Genomic DNA, 22,347 nt, shown 5'->3' with positions numbered 1-22,347 from the left:
CATGAGTGTCTTAATGATACAAAAATGACACGGAAATTTCACGTTCCTTTTTGAATTAACTGTAATTGCCTGTTAAAGAGCGACCAGTGCGCTCTTCAAAATGCCTCTTCGTATTTTCAATATATTTTATGGTGAGTGAATGCTGACAGTATATAAATTTGAGTCCCCTTTCCCTTTAAGTGAATTACTGGCTGTCCACCCCCCCCCAAAAGAAAGGAGGAACAGACCCCCCGCCCCCATCTCCTCTATATCTATCCATCACAGCCATCCCCAGGGAAACACAATGATTTCTTGTTAGGGAATGGCAACTACAAAATGACATCTTCAGAGGAGAGAGTGGGGGAGGCTGGGAAAAGGGGAGGGCGGGAAGGAGGGAGCGAAAGAGGAGAAATGGGGAGAAAGAAAGAAAAAAGCGGCTAGAAGAAAGGCACAGTTAAGGAAATTACAGAGTGATGGGAGATGCAGAAAGATGAGGGAGGGGGAGTTACATTAGAGAAGGGAATTCGTGGAGCATGTCAAAAAAGAAGTGCAATTGAAACAGAGGAAGAGAACAGACGCTCCGAGAGCACTGACCTAATTTAAACTGACCTGACATCTGCACGAGAAAGAGAGAGAGAAAGAGAGAGACTGAGCGAGGAAGGTCGGGAAATGCAGATGCAGTACGCAATTTATGAGGAAGGAGAGCGAGAAAGACATAGCTAGCTACTTTTAGATAATCGCTTGTATGTGTGTGTGTATGTATGTGTGTGTGTGGGGGGGGGGGAGTGTGTGCCGTAGTAGACACGTTATTTGTTGATCTAATTAGTGTGTTTGCAGATTAATTTTAAAACAAGTGCCACGAGCCAGACCTAAGAGGATTTCAACTATATAAAACGGCTGTGGAAAAAAGATCCCTGCATAATTGAATCTGAATTATGAACCCTACAAAAGATAAAAGGAATAATAAAACTCTTCAGCACAAATCACAACGTGACATTGAATAGGCATTTTTACACCGGCAGCCCACGTTAAAACCGTCGAGTGTTTGCATGTATATGACTAGGGAAGGGTCACGATTGTCAGCTAGTCAGAGGATTATGCTTTGGTTTTTTTCATATAAAGTTCTGAAATTGTGAGGGAATAGTGGGGATCCTTTATTCAGCTAATTTTTAGCTTATCCTGTAGAAAGCATGCCTTGGTCATAATAAAGCCCTAATGAGAAAATTGCAATTGCAATTGCGGGAACATTTAAAGGCGTTTACATGACTTTTGGCTTAAGCATAATTGACAAATTTGCTTAAAAAGAAACCAGCAAACTTACCTGTTTGTGCATCTCTATGTTGAGGCCGTAGGACATTTCATAGTACTGAAAAAGAAGAGGATATCATTAAATCCTTATTTGCTTGGAAAAAGAAGCAAAAGAGGTTCATCGTCTACTGTCACTGTCACCAATGGAGTGATGTATGAGGCACAGCTCACATAAAAGTCACTTTCAAAGCAAGCTTTCTGTTGGTCAAGGCAGCGAATTTGAGAGACCAACTTGAACCCGTGGTGAAATCAGCAAAAATTCTGATTGCATGGATTCCTATTGACACAACTAGATGTGACTGCAGGGTCTTACCACAAACGGCTTGTTAATACTGATCTAAGGCCAGTGTGTGCAGATGATTCATTATAAAAAACAGTCTGGAGAAGTTGGTCCTCATCCAGTATCAAAGTCCATCTTGAATCTCATTTCTCTGCCATTTTACCATTTATCTTATTATAACACCGTCTCTACACTGAACGCGCTGCGCCGCAACAGCTAGATGTCGACAATTGATGCGACAAAGCAACTGTTGCAAATCCATTTGTCCTTCTTATGAGAAGTATCGCAAGTGCTTGGAGACGGTCAAAAATAGAACAAGGCGTCAGATTACTGTTGGGGATTTGTCATGTAGCATCGCGTCACGCCGTATTCCAGTGTAGACGGCATCACGGATTATAATGGATTCTATTATCATTTGTTGTGTCGCGACCGGTGTGGACACGGTGTAAACCTGTATGAGGTTATTTTTAAAGCGGGGCTCAGTAGTTTCGGGATTTCTTCGCTGTATTCTCGCTTTTTGCTCGCAGGTTTCTCTCTAGAGCTCCCCCCACAGCTTCGGAATAGATATTTGACAACACTGTTGTAAAAACTCGTTGGTGATTCTCAGACACCAGAGGCTAGTAGATCAACGACATCAAAGCAGATGGGACATTCTTTAAAACGTCTTCTTCATTCGGGTTCGAACAGCGTGAGGGAGCGCAATAATAACAGCATTTTAGCAGATTTCTTTTGGCCGTAAAGCAATTGTTTACATCGCGAGACCTGATATCACGCGATACTTCCTGACGCGGCGGCCGGCGGGCACCAGGGGGGTGCGAAACGACCACCATTCAACCCGAAATAAGTAATATAACCATTCCAATGACTCCGAAGCTGTTCAGTTAGGGTAAAAAAGTTACTTAGTTCACCTTTAAAGAGTCTTTTATACAGTTCTTGCCATACATAGTGATTACGTCCTAAAGGTTCAAAAAGGTAGGTCCACATGAACTTCAAACTATAATTCAAGACTGTATTAATGGAAAATATTCACCCTCACAGAATCTCACAGTAAGTCATCTTTTTTTAATCTGAATGTGGGTGCAAAATAAGTGAATACTAGTGCTGTCAAATCGATTAAATCGCAAATAAATCGCATCTAACATGAAAGTTTGCAAATATGCTAGGCCCCGTTTACACCCATTACCCCTAGTGGACGACGCTAAATACTATTAAACGTTTTGAGTCTAAAACGTTTCGAGTTTATCCACTTTTGACCACTTCCAGAGGAAGTTGAAAACGGATTCGACCGGATTGCTTTCGTAGTGTAAACGCTCCTGTGCTCAATGAGTTCGAACAGCCACAAAAGTCTTCTCTCCGCCTACTGACCTAATGCAGAAATATCAAGGGAAGCGCGCTAGACAGACGGGATTTAAACTTTGTCGGCTGAAGACCCAGGTTTGGTTTGAAGATGAAAAACGCACCAAGCACAATGTTCTCTGACCATTCCTGATTTCTAACACACACTCATAGTGTTCGGCCTGGTCTTGAGGCTGTCAGAACAGAAACGAAAGCGGATTAAAAAAAAAAAAAACGAAATCTCCGTATGTTTCTCCGTCGTCTCGGGGCGCATTCATATGTAAATTCTTATTTCGTCCATTAGATTGAAAGATCTGAAAAAACACATACATTTACCCACCAATAGACCCTCCCCTCGGAGAAGAAATCAGGACAGAAGTGGTTGAAAGTGGACAAAAGAGACGGATTAAAACACCAGGTGTAAACGGGAATGTGTCTCCCTCGTCTGCCTTTGATCCGATCGACCAAAACGGATCTTAATACCAGATGTAAACAGGGCCTCAAATACGATTAACCAATATGAATACCGACACATTTTGACCTCAGCATACTTATATATAAAGCATTTAACCCACAGACTACTTTTGTTTGCGGTTTTATCGTTCAACTAATTCATCAAAAACTCTTTTCCATTGGACTTGTCTGTTCTGATGGGAAAAAAAGGAATAAGATGGTGAGAAAACAATATGAACTTTTTACTATACAATTCCTTTTAGCTAGCTGGATAAATAGTGGTATGGCAGAGTCAAACAAGTGTAATTTTATTAGATGGAGAGAATCAACTAAAAAGGAAAGGAGAGGCAGATAGAGAAGGGTAAAAACAACAGAGACGGAGGGATAGAAAGACCCTGGCAATAAAAGAAGCCGGCCTGACAGCTGCCTGTTGTATTCACCAGCTCTGCCAAGAGCCCACGGTGTTGCTAGGCGACTCCCACACTAAAAAAATTATGAGCCAAGAAAAAAAAAAAAAAAAGGGAGAGAAAGAAAACGGACAGAGAAAAGGGGTTAACCCGTCTGCCAAGAGCAAATGGCATGCCAGGCGCACATAGCTGCCATATCTGTGGGCACTGAGGCACATGGCAGCGGCTCTGAAAACTCATTCTCTGTGATAGATGAGCCGCGTTTGAAGGACTTCTGATTGAGAGCTGAAGGAAGATGGTGTCTGGTGTTTGGATGTGTCGCATCTGATGCCCGATGCAAAACTAAGTTGGTGTGTGTGTGTGTGTGTTTTTCTTACCATGACATAATGTCTCTGTATTTCTGTCTTCTCTGTGGCCAGCTTTTCACACTCCAACTTCAGACTGCAGAAGAGAGAGAGAGAGAGAGAGATGTTTTGTTGGATTGGTGGAAAGAGAGATTCTGTTGGACAGTTTTGGTGCTCGGACATTTTGATTTACTTATAGTGTTTATGAATTGTCTAATAAATGTATAAATTTCTCTTTTGAATCACTCCCCTCCACTTGTAACAAATGCAGTGTATGCTGCCTTTGACAAACTGCGAAAACATGACGCAAGGACAGACATAAATATATAAAGATATACAGAAAAACACACAAGACCCATGGATAAATAGGCAGAGAGATGACAAAGACATAAGACAATTACAGACCAAAAGAGACAAACTGAGAAACAAGAAAGACACAAAGACAAACTGATGGATAATTATGCAAAAAATAAATAAAACGGATACAAATATATATAAAGACACAAGATAGATATAGCCTAAAGACAGACAGAAACATACAGGACAGAAAGAGACCTATAGAAAGACAGACAGGAGTAGACTGACAGACAGACCGACCGACAAAAAGAGACACAAACCAACAAGAAGTATACAGAAAGACATTTACAAGACAGACAAACATACAGAAAGACACACACAGAAAGCGAAGACAGATAGACAGACAGACCCAGACTAAATCCACTAAGATCAAACAGCACACACTTTCTCATCTCCTGGCTGTATTTCAGCTCTTCACACACACACTGACTTGTTTGCAGGCGTCAGATTTATGCGAGCGCGCGGGAGGGCCTGGGAAAATTAGAATATGATTAATACCGCAACATTACTGCGCCGCAACAGGTAATAACGGCACATCCGCTCTCCTTCACTGACTGCGCACAACCGTCGATAATTGACTCATTTATCACCGCGAGTGAGGAAGAGCGCAGAGGATGATGGGCGTGGGGTGTGCGGGAAGTGAGAGAGTGATAGAGGGAGCTGTGGAGGATTAAATTCATTCCCCTGCTAGAATTTATTACACTGGAATTGCCTCACTGCAAAAGTCACCCCCGTCACAGGATTTCCGAGAACTGACAAATCTATCGGTGCGCGTTTCGCTGAGACCGTCTCTGCTTATTTATTTATTTCCCATCTCGCCTGAATGAGTTGGCCTCAATTATGCGATGCGGTGAAGACATCGCTCCCTTGTGCAAAATCGCAGGGGAAGTTGGAGAAAACAGCATGACGGCTCCAAATATTGTCTGGTTCATTGGATAAAGATGCTAGATCTGTTTTCAGGCTTATATTTACACAGTTACGAGTTTAAATGCGATCATTAAAAATTCTGCAACATCTCCCACGTGGAAAAAGGGCAGCTGAGAGTTCAGCGCGCCGCGAGGCTGGAGTGGATTGAGGTAAATCAAGGCTAATGTGGAATTAAACTTTAAGGGGTAAAATCCGTTAAATGCAGGCACGACACCTCAACACGCAATAAACAACAGCAACTGGAAGGTTCTGCAAGTCCAAACAAAATGACTAATCATTATTGTTCCATGATGGAACTGCAAGTGGTTCTGGTTCTGGAACTGGTTCTGCAAGTCCAAACAAAATGACTTATCATTATTGTTGTTTGGACTTGCAGAACCTTCCAGTTGCTGTTGTTTGCGTGTTTCCATCCCTTAAAATGTATCAAGTAACAGCTTGACAATTGTTATCAATGAAAGATCTTAATGTCAAAGAATCAAAAAGCTTTTTTAAAGATCCCATCTTCAATTATTAGTGGTGTTCTTTTTATAACCCAAGTCTCTTTTAACATGCATCATGGTGTTTGAATGGTTAAATGTGTTGTTAGGTGATCAAAACGATATTCAAATTCTACATTACCTCTGAAAAGCTGAAAGCACTAAAAAGTAGGGGTGGGAATTACAGGGGTACCTCACGATACATGGCTCACAATACCGATAATATCACGATACAGCAATTCTGCGATAATCAATATATGGCTAGACAATCCTGTAATGATACATCACGATATCTGTCTAACTATGAAAACAAAATAAAGGTTAAGTGCGTGTTTTCCAGCCTTTGGACTTAAACGTGGTTATTATTCTACTCGCACTGCTGTCCGCCATCCCGTTAAAAAAAAAACTCTTTTTCTTAGGCTAGTTAATTTATGTTCACGTTTCCCTCATTCATGTGTTGAGCGCCACCTTGAAGACGCATGAAGTAGCGACGCTGGGAGCAGGGAAATCTATTTAGAGAGCCTTATTTTATCAATTAAAATACTGATAATTGGCGCCAGTGATTCTCGTATCGCACGAAGATGGACAATGATATATTGCCCTATCGATATTTTGTCCTATCCCAACTAAAAAGTAAAATAAATCAATTAAATACTACAAGTTAATTTAGGCGTCAATGTATGTAATTCTACAGTACAAAAAATGGACACTGATTTTCAGATTTGCTATTAAATTTGTGCTTAAGATTCACTTTAAATGAGCATTAGGTCATGTAATAGTAAAAATAATGCATAAAGTAGGCCTAATCATCAATCTTACTTTAATTCCCCTATGCTGTTGCGGAGAATATGAGACCATCCAATAAATGCAAGGAAAACACCAACTGCCCAAACATTGCTAAAGATCCCAGCCCTTAATTACATAAAATCCAAACCATGGTTGATAAAGAAATTATGGTCTCTTTCTTTCCCTGACAACAAATAAGGTGATCGTCGGAACGGGCAACAAAACTGCAGGCTGCATCACAACAGTCGAGCCAGCAAAGCACCATTAGGTTACTTCAATACACTCACAAGCTAACTGCACTTTTAATCATGTTGCACACCACAACAGAGTGAATTTATAATGATGACTTAAAGTAAAGCATCTGAATGAGAAATTTGAGTGAAAAAGCAAATATTCAGTCTGACGGTGAGGAGTATCAGTCCAATTAGAGAAAGTGAGGACACTTCCTCACAGATCTCATCCTCATTTGCCATGCCTGTGCCTCATTAGTAAAAGCCCTTGTGTCTTCTGTATTCTCATAGTGCTTTTTCATCTCTCTGCTTAGAGTGCACGCACACATAGTGATTAGTTAGTGAAATAGTCCAGTTCAGAGCTAAATTAAACCCCATTACTGCCTGAGAGAGGATTGATGAAGGTTTTGACTTTGGCAAATTTGCATTTGCGGCACACACTCTTTGAAGCCTGAAATGTGCTTTATGATAGAGCATGAAGAATAATACATTTTATGCTTTGTCGTGTTCAGAAATCGCAGATTCGTAAAGCAACGTTGCATTCTCTCCATTTACCACAGGGGGTGCTAATGTTTTTTGTTTTTTTCTTCAGGTCAACAACTGTCATGGTGGAGCACCAGTTTGAAGAGAATACTGCTGAACAAGTTGATACATTTTTATCATGTAACAGTTATAATGGAATATATATAGCGAGGTTTAATGCATACGTATGCATTATGTATAGTATGCAAATCTTACACTAAGGTGGCAAAATGTAAATGGTATAAAACAAGGCTGTGCCCATGTTATACCACATGTTGAAAACCCCCAAAAAACCTCCATCGATACAAGTATATGGCAAACATTCCTGATGAAATACTCTGTCAGACACACACCAACATTAAAGCGCAATTGCAAACCAAACCACCCACCACAAACACATGCACTTAAATACACACGCGCTCGATGGGGGAATGCCGGGCCACACACATACAGATGTATTCAGCAAAGCAGGCCTAAACCACAAACCCCAGACTTCATCATAAAGATGCCTAGAATCCACTAAAAAGTCCACTCTGTCTAGGCACAAAGAAGATATCATGGGTATCAGCGCAAAGCTGTTTCTGTGCGGGTGGCTGTCTGTGGGTTGGTTGTCTTCATGTCTGAGCCATTGCAAACCCAGAGGACACATTAGCAAGGTAGGTGAGCTGCTGTGTTCGTAAAAGGGCTGGGCAAAGCAAAAACTACTGTAATGAGAACCTCCGGTCTAAAGCCCTCCTGTCTGCTGATTAGAGGCCTTCTACACAAAAAAACACCCAAACCTAAGCACACAATCACGAACATGCAGAGACATAGTCAAGTCAAATCACCTTCATTTATATAGCGCTTTTAACTTTATGGACTGTTTCAAAGCAGCTTTACAGTGATAATAGGAAATTAAATTAATAGGAAATTAAAGTAACAGAGATTGTATTGGCTTTACAGCAGCTCTAGAATAAAAGTTATTGTCAGGCTTAAGTTAGTTTTGATCGATTCACTTCCATTGCAAAGATCATTAGTTATTAACTATGGGGCTGCTAACACGACACCGTTCTAACAGAAAACCCTTGCAGAATTATATATCGCTTCCGAGTAGCCATGTGAAGCGGAACTATTTTGACAACGTTTTATCTGTACAGAGGTAAAGGGAAGGAGAAGGGGGCCTCCACAAGGGAGAGACTAGTTGACACTTCAGGACTGCGTTGTCGTCGTGTCAAGGCGCAGGTCCTTCATCAGATCTGGATACGACCTGGATCCGGCGGACTGCGGTAAACCTCGGGATAAACAGAGAGACTAATATTAGCGTAGACGCCATTCTTCTTATGATGTGACGAAGACATCAGGATTTATGGAAAGTGTTCCCAGTTCCGGCTGACCTAATCTATGCAGCCTACCATTGAATTATAGAAGTTTATAATGTGTTGTGTGTATGCTAGGTCAAAGAGATGTGTTTTTAGTCTAGATTTGAACTGACAGTGTGTGTTCGCTTCCCGGACAATGTTAGGAAGACTGTTCCAGAGTTTTGGTGCTAAATAGGAAAAGGATCTACGCAACGGTTATAAATGAGGCCCCAGAAATGTTATTAATAAAGCAATCTTTAGTAACAGAAGTGATAGGTCTAACATATTTTTTACACGGAGTCGGCTTTGAAGCCTTGGCTAAATGAAGTTTACACAAGACTAGATAATGATCTGAGATGTCATCGCTCTGCTGCAGAATTTCAACAGCATCAACATTGATTCCATGTGATAATATTAGCCTAGATCTAGAGTATGATTACGACAATGAGTAGGTCCTGACACGTGTTGTCTAACTCCAATAGAGTTCAGAATGTCTTTAAATGCCAATCCCAATGCATCTTTTTTTCGTTATCTACATGTGTATAAAAATCACCAACAATTAGGACTTTATTTGCAGCTAGTACTAAATCTGATAGAAAATTTGCAATTTCTTTGATAAAGTCTGTATGGTGTCCTGGTGGCCTGTATACAGTAGCCAGCACAAATCTCATTGCGATTTATCATTTACACTAGATAGTGTTACATTAAGCACCAACACTTCAAAATAATTATATTTGAAACAAGACTTCAGTAATTCTTAAGATATTACTATAAATTACAGCAACACCTCCCCCTTTGCCTTTCAGACAAGGCTCATGTTTATAACAATAATCTTGGGGGGTGGACTCATTTAAAGTAAGGTAATCGTCTGGTTTTAGACAGGTTTCTGTCAAACACAGCACATCTAGGTTATAATCTGTGATCATATCATTAACATGAAGTGCTTTTGAAGTAAGGGATCAAATATTCAGCAACCCAAGATTTATCCTTTGTTCATTTGTATTCATCTGTTTTTTTTATTTGTTTTTATTACATACGCAAAACATGTGCAGTGCAAACAACACAGCATGGTAACACCGTATGGAGCAGCTCTCTTTGTTATGCAGTTCCTGCCCAGTTCACATTTCCTGCCGGACCTTGCGCTGTAACCTGACCTCGGCCTAAGTGTGTTTCTCACATAGACCAGCGCCCAGCCACCCACACACAAACACACCTCTCCCTAACTCATCTTGCCAAATCTCTTTAGCTCTGACTCTTTCCTGTCCTTTAATCCAACACCAATCAGCCTCCAGACACAAATTACGAGAACTAAAATTAAAATCTAAGCCACGCCACGTATAGCCAAGAGCTGTCTGTGCCTGTCTGGCGCGTCCCGTGTGTGCCTGCCACGTTCTACCTGGAGCGGGACCAGCTCAGTGGCAGGAGAATGCTTATGGGAAATGCCACATCTGAAACACCATGGGAAGGCCACTGCTAATCTTGTTGCCTGACCTAAAGGAGGTCTGTGATTTTAGACTTCACATTGTAATGCTTCATGAAGTGCCATTCAGGGGCTAATTACAGTGCTAGTAAGAAAATTAGATCAAACTGTAAAATCACCCATTGACTTGAAGTCATAGAATGTTTGACATTCAAATTATAATGCTGCCTTCGTCGTGTTGGAATGATTGTATTTACGAGCTAAGCATACATTTACAATATTGGCTGTAAATACCAGTGGGGAAACTCTGGATTTTCTTACAGCCCAGACTTTGAGTTGGGGGCATGTCGATTAATAGGAGAAGCTTAGTGGTATGATCATAATTGTGAATCTTGACTCTACGGTGTAGTATTCACCCATTTTGTGTACCATTGTGTACCAAAACAGTGATAAAGCTTGTCAGAAAATTCTACTCTTTTAGCCGGGTTATGAGATGCCAGCCTTGTACATCCAATTTCCCATCTGTGGCAGCATCTGAATGAAACAAAAGCATTAATTGCACACCTAACCCTAACCATGCACATATTTTGCTCTTTATTTTGTCCACTGGCTAAAAAAGCTTGTTGGAGAAAATGAAATAAAAAGGAAAAGGAAATTAACCACGTTGTCCATTTCATTTGTACCCAAATCACATTGAAAATTAAAACTGTAATATCGTAATAATTACAAACTCCCACACCATAACTTTCATAAATCATGCAACTCCAGTATTTGCATACAGTACTGATTGTCATGAAACACAAATGTAGTTCATTACTCCTTGAGCAAAGTATTCAACTTATGTTGAAATGCTCTAATTATAATAAACACCCAACAAATGAAACCAAGAAATGTCTCCCTCTCTAATTTGATAACAAGTGTGCAGGTGTTTGGCCCTCTGCATCAGGCTTGAGCCAGATTCATTAGATATTCGAGCACCAGCTAACTGCGAAAATCAAGAACAGATGAACAACTCTTAAAATCTGATTGGGAGACAAATACAGAGCCACATGAGAGTGGTATTATCCATTAATTTAGAAAGGTGCACAAAATATCTGCTTAGCTGTTGGCTTCTGGGAAAGATTTTGAGCAAATACAGCCATAAATATCCAGGCTGATATATGTGTAAACCCAGCAGCCATCAGAAAGGCTGAACTCTGTTTATACAGAGGATTTTTGAGCTTATTTGACTGAACACTGAAGGCAGGAACAGAAGAGACTAACAATAGGAATGTGGGGACTGGGTGGATTTGCCGAGTCTGGCATGAGGAATCAAAGCTGTAGCCGTGTGAAGGCTTGCCAGTAATAAGGAAGGGTGTGCGGGTGTGCAGAGGGGGCATGGACTACTGTACCGGAGAGGATGCCAGCACCTACTAGAAATCACACACAGGTCATGCCTGGTCTGGCCACATTCCTGAGCCTTAGAGTGCACATAAAACAAACCCACAGAACCAAAGGAGTATGTATGTGTTATGAGAAAGCAGTGGGCCTTCCCCTTTTAGAAGCTACATCAAGGGATTTCTTTTGAATACTAACAAAAATCTAAGCCCTACTTGTTAGAAATTCCCACTAAAACTACACTCTGATGGTAGCTAATTTACATGTTGCCTGGCTGGTCCAAGCGAGTGATTAGCTGGTGTCGAAAAGGGATGTCCAATCTTGCTCATGGAGGGCCACCTTTTAGCAGAGTTAAGCTCTAACCTCCCTAGAATTTTCTAGTAATACAGAAGATCTTGATTAGCTAGTTCAGGTGCATTTAACAATGGATGGAACTATACTCTGCAAGAAAGTATCCCGCCAGGAGTAAGATTATACATTCCTGGTATAGATGGATTTTTAGATGGACAGCAAGAAGTCAATCATCTTTGTCAAGCAGCCACCATGTCCCAGAAAGCAACCTGACCGCCCTAACCACTGACATTTTAACCTTTCTTCAGCCTTCTTCCTACAATTACATTGCATCAGGAATTCAGCAAAGACATTCTCCCATGGGTTAACTAAATTACAGGCTTGGGAAAAATGTATTTCGATTATATTGACATAGAACATCTTAGCGAGTGTATGTATTAGCAAGGGGGGTTGTACCTGTGATACTGTGTCTGCAGGAACTGGAACTCCTCCTTTATGCGGTCCAGAGTCTCGGGGTAAGTGAGTTTCAGAGGTTGGGTCGACCCCGATGCTGCAGCAACTGCGGCTGCTGCTGCTGCAGCTGAAGCCGAGGACCCAGGGGGTGGTTGCAAAGGTGCCTATGGGGGGGGGGGGGGGGGGGAGAAAGTAGGGTTAGAATCTGAAACTCTTTTTTTTTTAACAGGATGAAAAGCATTTTTAAAAAGAAATTACACTTAAAAGCTCATTTCAGGCAACTGCAAAAAGCTCTGTCGTAACGCATGAGTCAATAATAGTCATATTTTGCATTCTTTAAAAAAATCAGACGATTCAGAGACCTGATCAGAATCATTCAGTGCGAAAATATGATTTGAGGAGCTCATTGCATGGAGGTCTGTGAGCAAGATAGAGAGAGCTGTGCACAAGGCAGAAATGAAGGACACTGATGAAAGACAAGCTCCACAGAATGAGAGATAAAGCAATGAAAGAATGAGAGTGGATGGGGGTTGGGGAAGTTCCATGACATAGGCTCCATTGTAAAAGGATAAAGCATTACAGACAGATGCGTGTCTATATCAGAGTGGTTGTGTGCTGGGATGTGGGACTGGGGTGGGGACCATGCTCACTGCTAGAATTAAGACATTTGTTTAAAATTAAGCATGGATTAGAAGAGGGAGCAAGAAAGACTACCCCATCAGAAAGGGACCCCACCAAGCTAACTGAATTCCGCTGGCACCAGCAATTAGGAGCTTGGCCTCAGGGTAATGCAGACAGACAGGCAGACAAAAGCCTACGTGCGGTACAGTAAGGCCTGTCTATCCATCTATCTGTCTCCAAGCACCTCTGCTGACGAAGGTCCTCGTGCTTGTGACTGCGCATCACAGGGGTTCTTGCACTTCTCACGGGAATCTCTTCTTCTAATGAGCTAAAAGGAAAAACTGCCAAAAGGGACATGATTGACCAAATGTGAAAGTGCATAAAGCCCCATTACTTCAATTAACATGGAGCATGGTTTTGACGGTAGTCGCATTTACTGCCAAACACTTGAGCGGCTAACCGTTGGCAAAGTATCATAGGGTGTTATGAGCATGTGTGACCTGCATTAACACAGAAAAGGCTTTGACCTAGCCAAGAATTACTGAGAAAATGAAAACATAGTACATGGACAGTTTAAGCTTAAAGCTTGTCTTGGAGGGATGGGGACAGATGTAGCTGCAAATGTCAGGGGGGTGGAGGGTGTCTGTGGGTAAAAGGGGTCACCCTGTGTCGGGGCAGCAGGCTTGGAGTACTAGGGGGGATGTTTGAGGAGGGGTTGGACCGAACTACACAGGGAGAATAGAGCTACTCGGCCTTCGGCTCATGGGAGACACGGCGCATTGTTAGAGTCTCTAACGAGCTCCTCTCTCCAGCCCTGCATTTCAATCTGCTGTCCAGATCCCCAGGCTCTCACAGCTCCAGCCTAGCAGGGAGCACACACACACTACAATTACTTCTCACAGGCCAAAGAAAAGAGTCTGGAGAACAAGAGGAAGGCCATTTGACAGGGGGAGGCGGGAAGAAGGGGGAATGACACTTGGCTCTATTCCCTTCTTCCCCTTTATCTCCTCTCTCTCTACCCCACCCAGCCTCTCACTCTGATATTCACCTCTTTTTATTGAATTTTGCGTACAGGTGCAAAGAGACTTCCGGAAAAAAAAAAAAAGGGAACAAAGAAAGCAGGTCTTTGCTGAAAGGCTGAGACCAAAACGCCAGTCGCATGGAGCTTCTTGGAAACTGAATGTTCATTAATTTGACATTCAGGTTTCCGAAACCAGTTTGTCACTACCTCTCAGAGGCCATTATTGTGGTTTTTTCTATGTGTCCAGTCTCAATATGGGAGCCATTTTACTAATGCTCTTATAACCTGCTTCTCAGGCTAAATCGCCTTACAAATCCTCTCTGCAACTTTCCTTGGTGGTTGTCACAATAAATGGCTCACTTGACCTTGACAGTTTCACAACAAGGTTTTAACCTGGTATGGTTTTGGCAGAACATAATCAGCAATGTGGGCCACTCTTGTCTTAGTGAAAGTCATGGTCACAGTTATCTGTATTATGGCAAAACTCTGAACACTCAAGTTGATTGAACTGATTAAATATCTTATGCCATGGCATGCTGACGGGTCACACAAGAAAAAGGTACCTTGAGGCAGTAATGACTTCAATCAAGGCTAAATGAAATTCTCACTTTTTGGATTTTAAATAGTGAAGAATCTCTTCGTTCTCACATGACCCTTAGTAAGGAATAGCTCAGGATGAAGTTGGGAGTCTGCTGGAAATTATAGCTTGAGCTGCCTAGATCCTATGAAAAGCCAAGTATATAAGTATATATATATATATATATATATATATATATATATATATATATATATATATATATATATATATAACACTTTTTTTATATATATATAGGCATGTCCAAGTCCATTTCTTTACCAGACTCAGTGGTAAACACTCACACTCAACAATGAGTCTTGGAAATTGTGAGTGTGCATGCAATGTTTTCATTTCTTTTCCTCTAATTACATTGTGTGTTGATGTGTTGCATCAACCAATAATGATCTCCCAAATCCCCCTACCCACCCACTTACTAAGACACAAAATGTAGAAGACTAAAGAGACTGCTAAACACTACAAACAATCATACACACAGAGGGAGAATTGCTGCTTCTGTGTCCACTGAGCTGTCCAAACCACAGCTTCTTTCTTTCTGTCAGAGGTCTGGCTGAGGGACCTACAAGACTCCCACATGGCCTACATCTGAGAATTGCTACACAGCCTGTGAAATGCTGTGGCCGGGCCATGATGACCGACATGGCAAAACCTGTCAACACGGTTGCCTAACCTTTGATAAAGCCGTTTCTCTTTTCACACACAAATCACTTGGAAAGAACAGACCACGTGCTTGACGTTTCCATTCCCAGAGAATAGCTACAAAGCCCAATAAGAGATTCTCCAAAGCTTCTAACTCTTTCAGACCAAAGTATAAATTACAACTGTGCTTTAAATACAGTTGTATATTCTCTTTAGGTGTCTTTTCATGGTAGCCTCCCCAAGTGAAGCCTCTGAGAACCAGCAACCCCACTAATTATATCATGTTTTTCCCTAAAAAAAAACAAAAAAAAACATCCACCCTAGGAAATGGGGTGGAGATAGGCTAAAAATAATTGGAATGGACTTTCTGCATCTCTGAACCATTTGAAGAAGAACCTCTTTTTAGGTGTACACACAAATCCAAGGAACCAGGCGTTGCTTTCTGCAGCAACGTTTGAAGTTCAGGCATTGTATATGAAATCTTTCGACTACAGTGTCAACAACCGGCAGGCATTTGCATTTTAAAAAACCTCCCCGGGAATCCGACCTAGGCGCGGCCTTGTTTCATTGATTCCGTGCTCTACGGCAGCATAGAGCTTTAAGGAATGCCCCAGTAATCCCTTACTTAGACAGGGGGAGGGGACATGGGGTGTAGTATGGTGCCAAGCACCTGTTTCATTAACATCACATCTTTTCTCTACCCTCTCCGCAAGCTCGTTATTCAAATTTCCCCGCTGTCAGGATACATTAGCAGTGCCGCGACGTTGGCTTGTCAGCTGTGGTAATTGCTGTAGGTGCTTCTTTATGAGGTAACCCGCAGCCTGTTTGTTCTTTTGCTTTCAAGGAATTCCACACTTTCTTCCAATGACTTTTGCAAACCTTGCCCAAAATGCTTCATTTAATGGCTGAGGTTGCCAAGGCCGGAATGGGCCATGCCCTGATTCCCTTGGATTCCTCTGGAAACAGAAGGCTGGAGGAAATGGGATCACCGTCAGGGAGGAATACTGAGAAATACCTCACATAGGAAGGATAGTGGTGCACCTCTGTTGGAGACATCTTGGCAAGAGCAGATCCCTCCAGAAGACAGAATCAAAACCAATCAGCAGGTGTCAGTAGGCAATCTGTAGGAATTGCCCACTGTTTCAAACTGGGAAATAAGATTTTCCACTTGGTAGTTCAATTATATGCAATGTAATAATAAAAGAAGTCGCTAATGATGAAATTTGCAGTCTCATCTGTAAACAACCCAGTCTGTAGTTTACTCAAACAGCAATATAAATACAGGTGCAAATAATTTCCTCTCCTTTACCCGAATACAAAAGCCTTGTTTAATCCCTTAAAATATATGACTCTCCCTATTAGCCTAAAGTTAACCTGTGTACAACAACTACTTACTCTCTCATTCAATGTTAAATGCACTTTTAAAAACTGATGCACTGACTAATTAGCATGAAATTTGTCTTGGTTAAGAGTGGAATTGAGAGATTTTTTACTGAAACCATCCCTTCAAACAAAATGTTTTGTGTTAAAATGCTTGTTTTAAACAAGATGGTAATTTTTGTATGTATTAACCTTTTTCACACGTTGAGGAATGTGTGGGTTGGTTCTGTCTGTTTCAACCGCTTTATTTATTGCACGTTGTCTTTCATCAAGATATTTCTACTCATAATTGACTAAATTAAATACCTGTGCCATAGTAACACTCGATTAAGATTTCATTCTTTATGTTGATACTTAGCCTACAGGTTTTGTCTAGAAACTTAAAAAAAATGATTTGGACTGAAGAACATGTCTTCCTTGAACGACAAAACAGCTGCATCACATCCCAACCACCTTTTCATGTTTTAGGCTGTTCAAGGTGAGCGGAGAGAGGCCATATTCAGAAGTAGCTGGGTGCCCTGGAAAAACAGGTTGGACCAATCTTTCATTCTAAAGAGAAATAAGAAAAGAACCGAGCAGTCTGGTCACTGCAGGGCAACAACCAAGGGTTGGAAAACCTAAATACTTCACCCATGTACCATGCATCTCCTTCAGATCACGAAATTGCACACCCCAGTGGAATCTAATTTCCATCCCTTAGGAAATGAATGTCAAAGCACTCTTAGGGAAGGTTGGGGGTGCTGGGGGAGGGGTGTATGGTGACTGTAGAGAAATCTCATGAAGGATTTTAACACATAGTTTGATTCAATCAGTCCAGTCCATTCAATAATAACTGCCTTTTATTAAATAGAGGTCGACCAGTATGAGCTTTTCAACAGTCAATACTGCCAATATGACAACTAGAGAGCATGGTGACCAAGAAGATAACACCCGATATACTTGATAAGGCTCGTACACAACACATTTTAGGTTTGAGCAAATTCAATGTACACTGAAACCAAACAAACTTTTCTGACACAAGGGAGATCTACAGCATCTATTAATCGGCCAATTAACATCATAATGGTCAGACACAGACCGATTTATCGGTATGGCTGATATATCAAGTCCCAAACTAGCTTTATGGGATGATACTTATGGTAAACAAAACAACAACCAAAAACATTGCAAAATGAGCATACATGAGACCATAAAGCAAAAAGTCTAAAAGACCTTTATCAACATTGTGGTCAACATTGGAGATTCATGCAGAACGGAAATTTGAATATTCATGAAACTTACATGTATGAAAGATGAAAAGCAATGTACTGTGGCACTTGAAATTACAGTAGCTGAAACTTACAGTAGCTGAAACATCAGAAATACAGAGATCTGCCTATAAGCTATTAGGGGGTAGGCTATAACAATAACATAACGGGAAGGTAGTATAATTTAAGCACATTGATTAATGTGGCTGCCTTGAATATCTCGGATAAAAAACAGACTATTTAAAGCACATTTCAGTGTGGTTTGATTTGATCTAATCATGCCTTGATGAGCAGCACTACTCGGCCAACTCCAGTTTCACAATCCATGTGAACGTGTACCTTAAATGATGAGACAAAGGGTACAAACACACTTTGTTTTAGCCTGTATGTGGAATGCACTAAAGCGCATTGCGCACCAAGCAGACGGTCATTTTACAGAGTAGTAAGGCAACTTACCGGGGGTCGATTCTGGGGAAACATGGCGAATAACGGGGTCGTTGCCGTTTGAGGTTCTTCTGTTTCGGTGTTGTGTTAAACGTTGTTTCAGAAGAGTTTGCACCTTTTTGTGGGTCTCAGAAGAACATTTGGCCCTGTTTCGGCGGCGCCAGGCTCGGTCCGCGCATTCCTCGCTCAAGACTCCCTTTGTTCTGCTTTATCGCGCGATATAAGATGCGCCCAGTCCGGTATCGAGTCCCTCAATACGACGCACCTCGAAATATCAGAATGCTCGGCCTTCAGAGCTCCCCCACCCTTGATGTGTTTTACTGATGAAAATAATAAAGAAACCAAGTGGATGGCGAGCTATCGTGCTCCCAAGACGCGACACTCTACGCAGCCGCAGCTTCTTTTGTCTGCCTCTCTCTCTCTCTCTCTCTCTCTCTCTCTCTCTCTCTCTCTCTCTCTCTCTCTCTCTCTCTCTCTCTCTCTCTCTCTCTCTCTCTTCTCCCTCCTCATCCGCTCCTTCCTTTCGACCCTCAGCTGTTTTTCAATGGGACATGCGAGTTGTTTTCTTCAAGAGAAACGCAAGCCCCCCCTGTGCAAAAAAAGAGAAGGGGTTTGGCTTGTGGTAACCAGAAGCAAAGAGTTAAATTATCAAGTTACACTCATTTTAGGCTGCGGTGGGAGTAACCCTTAAAACGCATGGATTGATCTGTTCAGTGCTGTATTTGTTGTTATTGACAGGGGATGTCTGAGGTGATTAAAAAGAGAAATTAGTTTGTGGCTTGTTATTAAAAATGTGATCTGCAGTGTTTATGCTGGTTTCATACATTTTTGAAAAGAATTTATATATTTTTCTACAAACATTCTGATTTAATGACTCCAAAAATGTCAACACTGTAAACAATTATATTCATGATTTGGTCTCACAACATTTTTTCTTTTGTCAAATCAACTTTAATTTATAATAATTTATATGGTTCAGATAACATAATATTGCAAGTTTCTGTTGATTAAACCAATCTCCTTCATTGTATTAACTCAATTTTTTTAATTTCAATGACCTTAAATTTTGAAGGCAACCAGGTTATACAGGTTACAATATTTGTTTACAATGCAGTAGCCTAATATAACCATCAAGAAGTAGTGAGTGCACACAACCTTTTTGATTTATGAATATGAGGACATTCTTGGGGTTACTCCATTTGAAATGAACAAACAGCTGTTTTTTTAACTATTTTTTTATGGCACATGATAACAAAATGGCTACCTTAATTTCAGTTACACCACTAACCTTAATTTGGTATAGATCTGTTTGCTTCAATGCTCTAGAAATAAAAAGGTTACCAAACAACTTGTGCCAACATTTCTTCTTTTTTTTTTACGAATTTAAACTGTATAGTGAGACTTTAGTTATTTGTGATGATCCGTTGAACATAACACCACCTACACATTTATATAAATATTGAAATATAAAAACTTCATTAAATAAGAATTTCAACATAGGTGCAAGTCATTTTCTGTATATAGCATACTGATTTTCTATGCATTTTAGTGCAATAATGTAAAATACAAGCATCACGACTTTATGTGCAAAATAGATGATCCAAAATGCCTAAGTAGTGTTTTAGCAAATATATCGATAAAGATGATTAAAATAAATAGGTCTAATAAAATCTCCTCTGCACAAAATTGTATATTTTGAGATGTGGTTTAAATATAGCACCGTCTCTGTCGGCTATTCACACGTTCTCTTCACGTTGTCTAATTTTATGCACAGGACTTCGATTGAAAAATAAGGGTGCAGCTAACTGTACAATGATTGAATGAAATCTCCACGTGGGGTTTGACCCAGCCACAATCAACACTGGCTGCGGTAGCCAATCAGCGCCGAGAGAGCCCCACGTTGGGTACGCTGACCGCTCTCCGATTGGTGCGCGTCACAATTATAGAACCCCAAACGTCAGTCAGGCGCTCAGAGCGACCGAGAAAACCATTTAACCCTTTCGGTGCGCGCGGTGGAGACATTTGATTTCAAATTCCTTTTGTGATGTAAAGTAGTTTTTTTTTTTTCTCCTCTCCTTTTTATTACTTTAAATCGCTTTGCATTGTTTCAGGGCGACCACAATGAAATCCCACGGCTAGTGGTTTAAAACGAGGGCCTATTTCCTATGTAAATCACCTTTTGTTTAGGCCACCAGTCTCTTCATCTGTTTATGAAATGTCTTGATTTGAAGATTCCTAAGATAGTCAGTCCGGTATTTTGATCTTTGATCTCGAAGACACACGAAACATCCCTTCGCTATAAAGATAACATGCTCCGGGGAACAATAAGAACCAGTGTGTGACCTAAATCAAATCTCTTGTGAGTGTGTGTTGCTCTGGGTCAGGGAATACAGCTTAATATGTTCACAAAGGTATTATAAACCCAAGGAATCATGGAAGATCTTGGATAGCTTTTTTTGACAAAATATGAACGACAGCTATTTTCATGCACTGCTGTGACATAATCAAATACGCAAACTCTCTTTTGGTGTTAAGAAATGCAAAAACGCATGAGCTATTTATTAGTATTCCAGTGGCATGACCCCTTTAGCTGGGCTCATAATTAGAGAGGCAGATATTGAAAAAGCAATTTTCCCACTGTAGAAATCACTACCTGGCAGCAGTGCGGCTGAAAAACAGAAAGAAGGGATGCAGAGGAGGAGAGAAAATAGAGGGAAGGAGGAGTGCAGGGATCTGCTGAAAAGAGAGATACAGATTTAGAGGATGTATGGAGACTGGAAGTCGAAGGGGGAGGCGGAGGGGGGTCATTATTGCCATTTTTTCCCATGAATTTTAATGCACAGAGCAGGTCTCCTGGCCACTGCGGTCCATATTGGAAACAGTCATAAGCGAGCCACATATTAGAGTCATGCTGCAGGATGTCTGATATATGATGTTTGGTGTGTGTGTGTGTGTGTGTGTGGGCAGAGAGAAAAATAAGCGTTTTAAAGCTCAGATTTCACAAAAGTTTTACAAGCAACGGTCAATATCTCCATTTTTCAGATCAGACGAGAGACGCCTTTGAACCATGTTTCCATTGGGCCCAAGAAAACCGAACAAAAAGACATTTTTATCCCCTACAATGTTTGACATTATTTATTCCAGAGACGTCCTTCACAAGTAACAAACTTGATCAATGATCTTCCCCCGTAATTCACTTTCACATTCAGCCCACACAATTGCAACAACACAGATATGAGCATTTTTGAAAGCTGAACAGAAAAAGACCAACTTGCTTCGGTACTGGGAAAATATGCTTTTAGCATTTAGAACTGCAGTAGGGGAGAATATTTAAAGGGATAGTACACTGTAAAAAAAAAAGTTGCTGATTATTTTTTTTAAGTACAATCAACCTCGGATGTTTAAGTCATTTCAACTTAAATTACATTAAACTGACTTAAAAAATGAGTCGAATCTTGTATAACTATCAATAAGTTATGACAATATGTTTTTACATTGCTTTAACTCATCAAAATAAGTTAAGCAATTTTTTACCGTACAAATTTTTTAAGTTAGTTAAATGTAATTTAAGTTGAAATTACTTAAACATCCAAGTTGATTGTACTTCATTTAAGGCAGCAACTATTTTTTAAATGTTATAACTATCACATTTTTTTATACGTGCAATGTAATTTTCAAGATAAAACAGTTGCACTACATTTTACCACCTGAACTAACCTTAAAAGTGAATTTACCAGATTTTTTAAGAGACATATTGACCTTGACAGTCAAGAATGTCTTCAGGGGTCCTCTTTGTGACATCATTTCCTGTTCTGTTTCATTATGATATCAGGACAGTTGTGTCACCCTGACATTTTACTATATTTATTTTACAAATATGTATGTATAATGCTATTCTGGAACTGGAATATTCCATTAAAGGGACAGTTCACCCAAACATTTTATTTCTGTCATCATTTACTCAACCTCATGTTGTTCAAACCTGTATGAGTTTCTTTCTTCTGTTGAACACAGAAGATATTCTGAAGAATGTTGTTAATCAAACGGTTGACGGAACCCATTGACTTCCATAGTATATTTTTCCAGCTTTGGAACAACTTTTCATATTTGGATGAACT

At 40.6% G+C, this 22,347-nt stretch overlaps 1 protein-coding gene across 8 annotated transcripts in view; it reads right to left on the bottom strand.

Moving 5' to 3' along the window:
• The window catches only part of tle2a (TLE family member 2, transcriptional corepressor a), a 31,302-nt gene extending 12,478 nt beyond the window's left edge, over window positions 1-18,824 (bottom strand). For 5 of the 8 annotated variants that reach the window (XM_084415970.1, XM_084415974.1, XM_084415971.1 and 2 more), the window contains exons 1-4: window positions 18,242-18,782; window positions 12,286-12,446; window positions 4,140-4,203; window positions 1,301-1,345 (exon numbers count right to left, since the gene is read on the bottom strand). In XM_084415970.1, the coding sequence (XP_084272096.1) occupies window positions 1,301-1,345; window positions 4,140-4,203; window positions 12,286-12,446; window positions 18,242-18,265 (294 nt within the window). In that variant the 5' untranslated portion in view covers window positions 18,266-18,782. Of the gene's footprint in view, window positions 1-1,300; window positions 1,346-4,139; window positions 4,204-12,285; window positions 12,447-18,241 lie in introns of all 8 variants that reach the window. The other 3 variants (XM_084415973.1, XM_084415976.1, XM_084415977.1) reach the window with 2 other exon arrangements.
• Between the last annotated feature and the right edge of the window lie 3,523 nt (window positions 18,825-22,347).

Source organism: Rutilus rutilus (assembly GCF_951802725.1).
Source record: "Rutilus rutilus genome assembly, chromosome: 8".
NCBI classification, from domain to species: Eukaryota; Metazoa; Chordata; class Actinopteri; order Cypriniformes; family Leuciscidae; genus Rutilus; species Rutilus rutilus.
The sequence above is the reverse complement of the archived record's forward strand: the minus strand, read 5'-3'. Positions and strand labels throughout refer to the sequence as shown.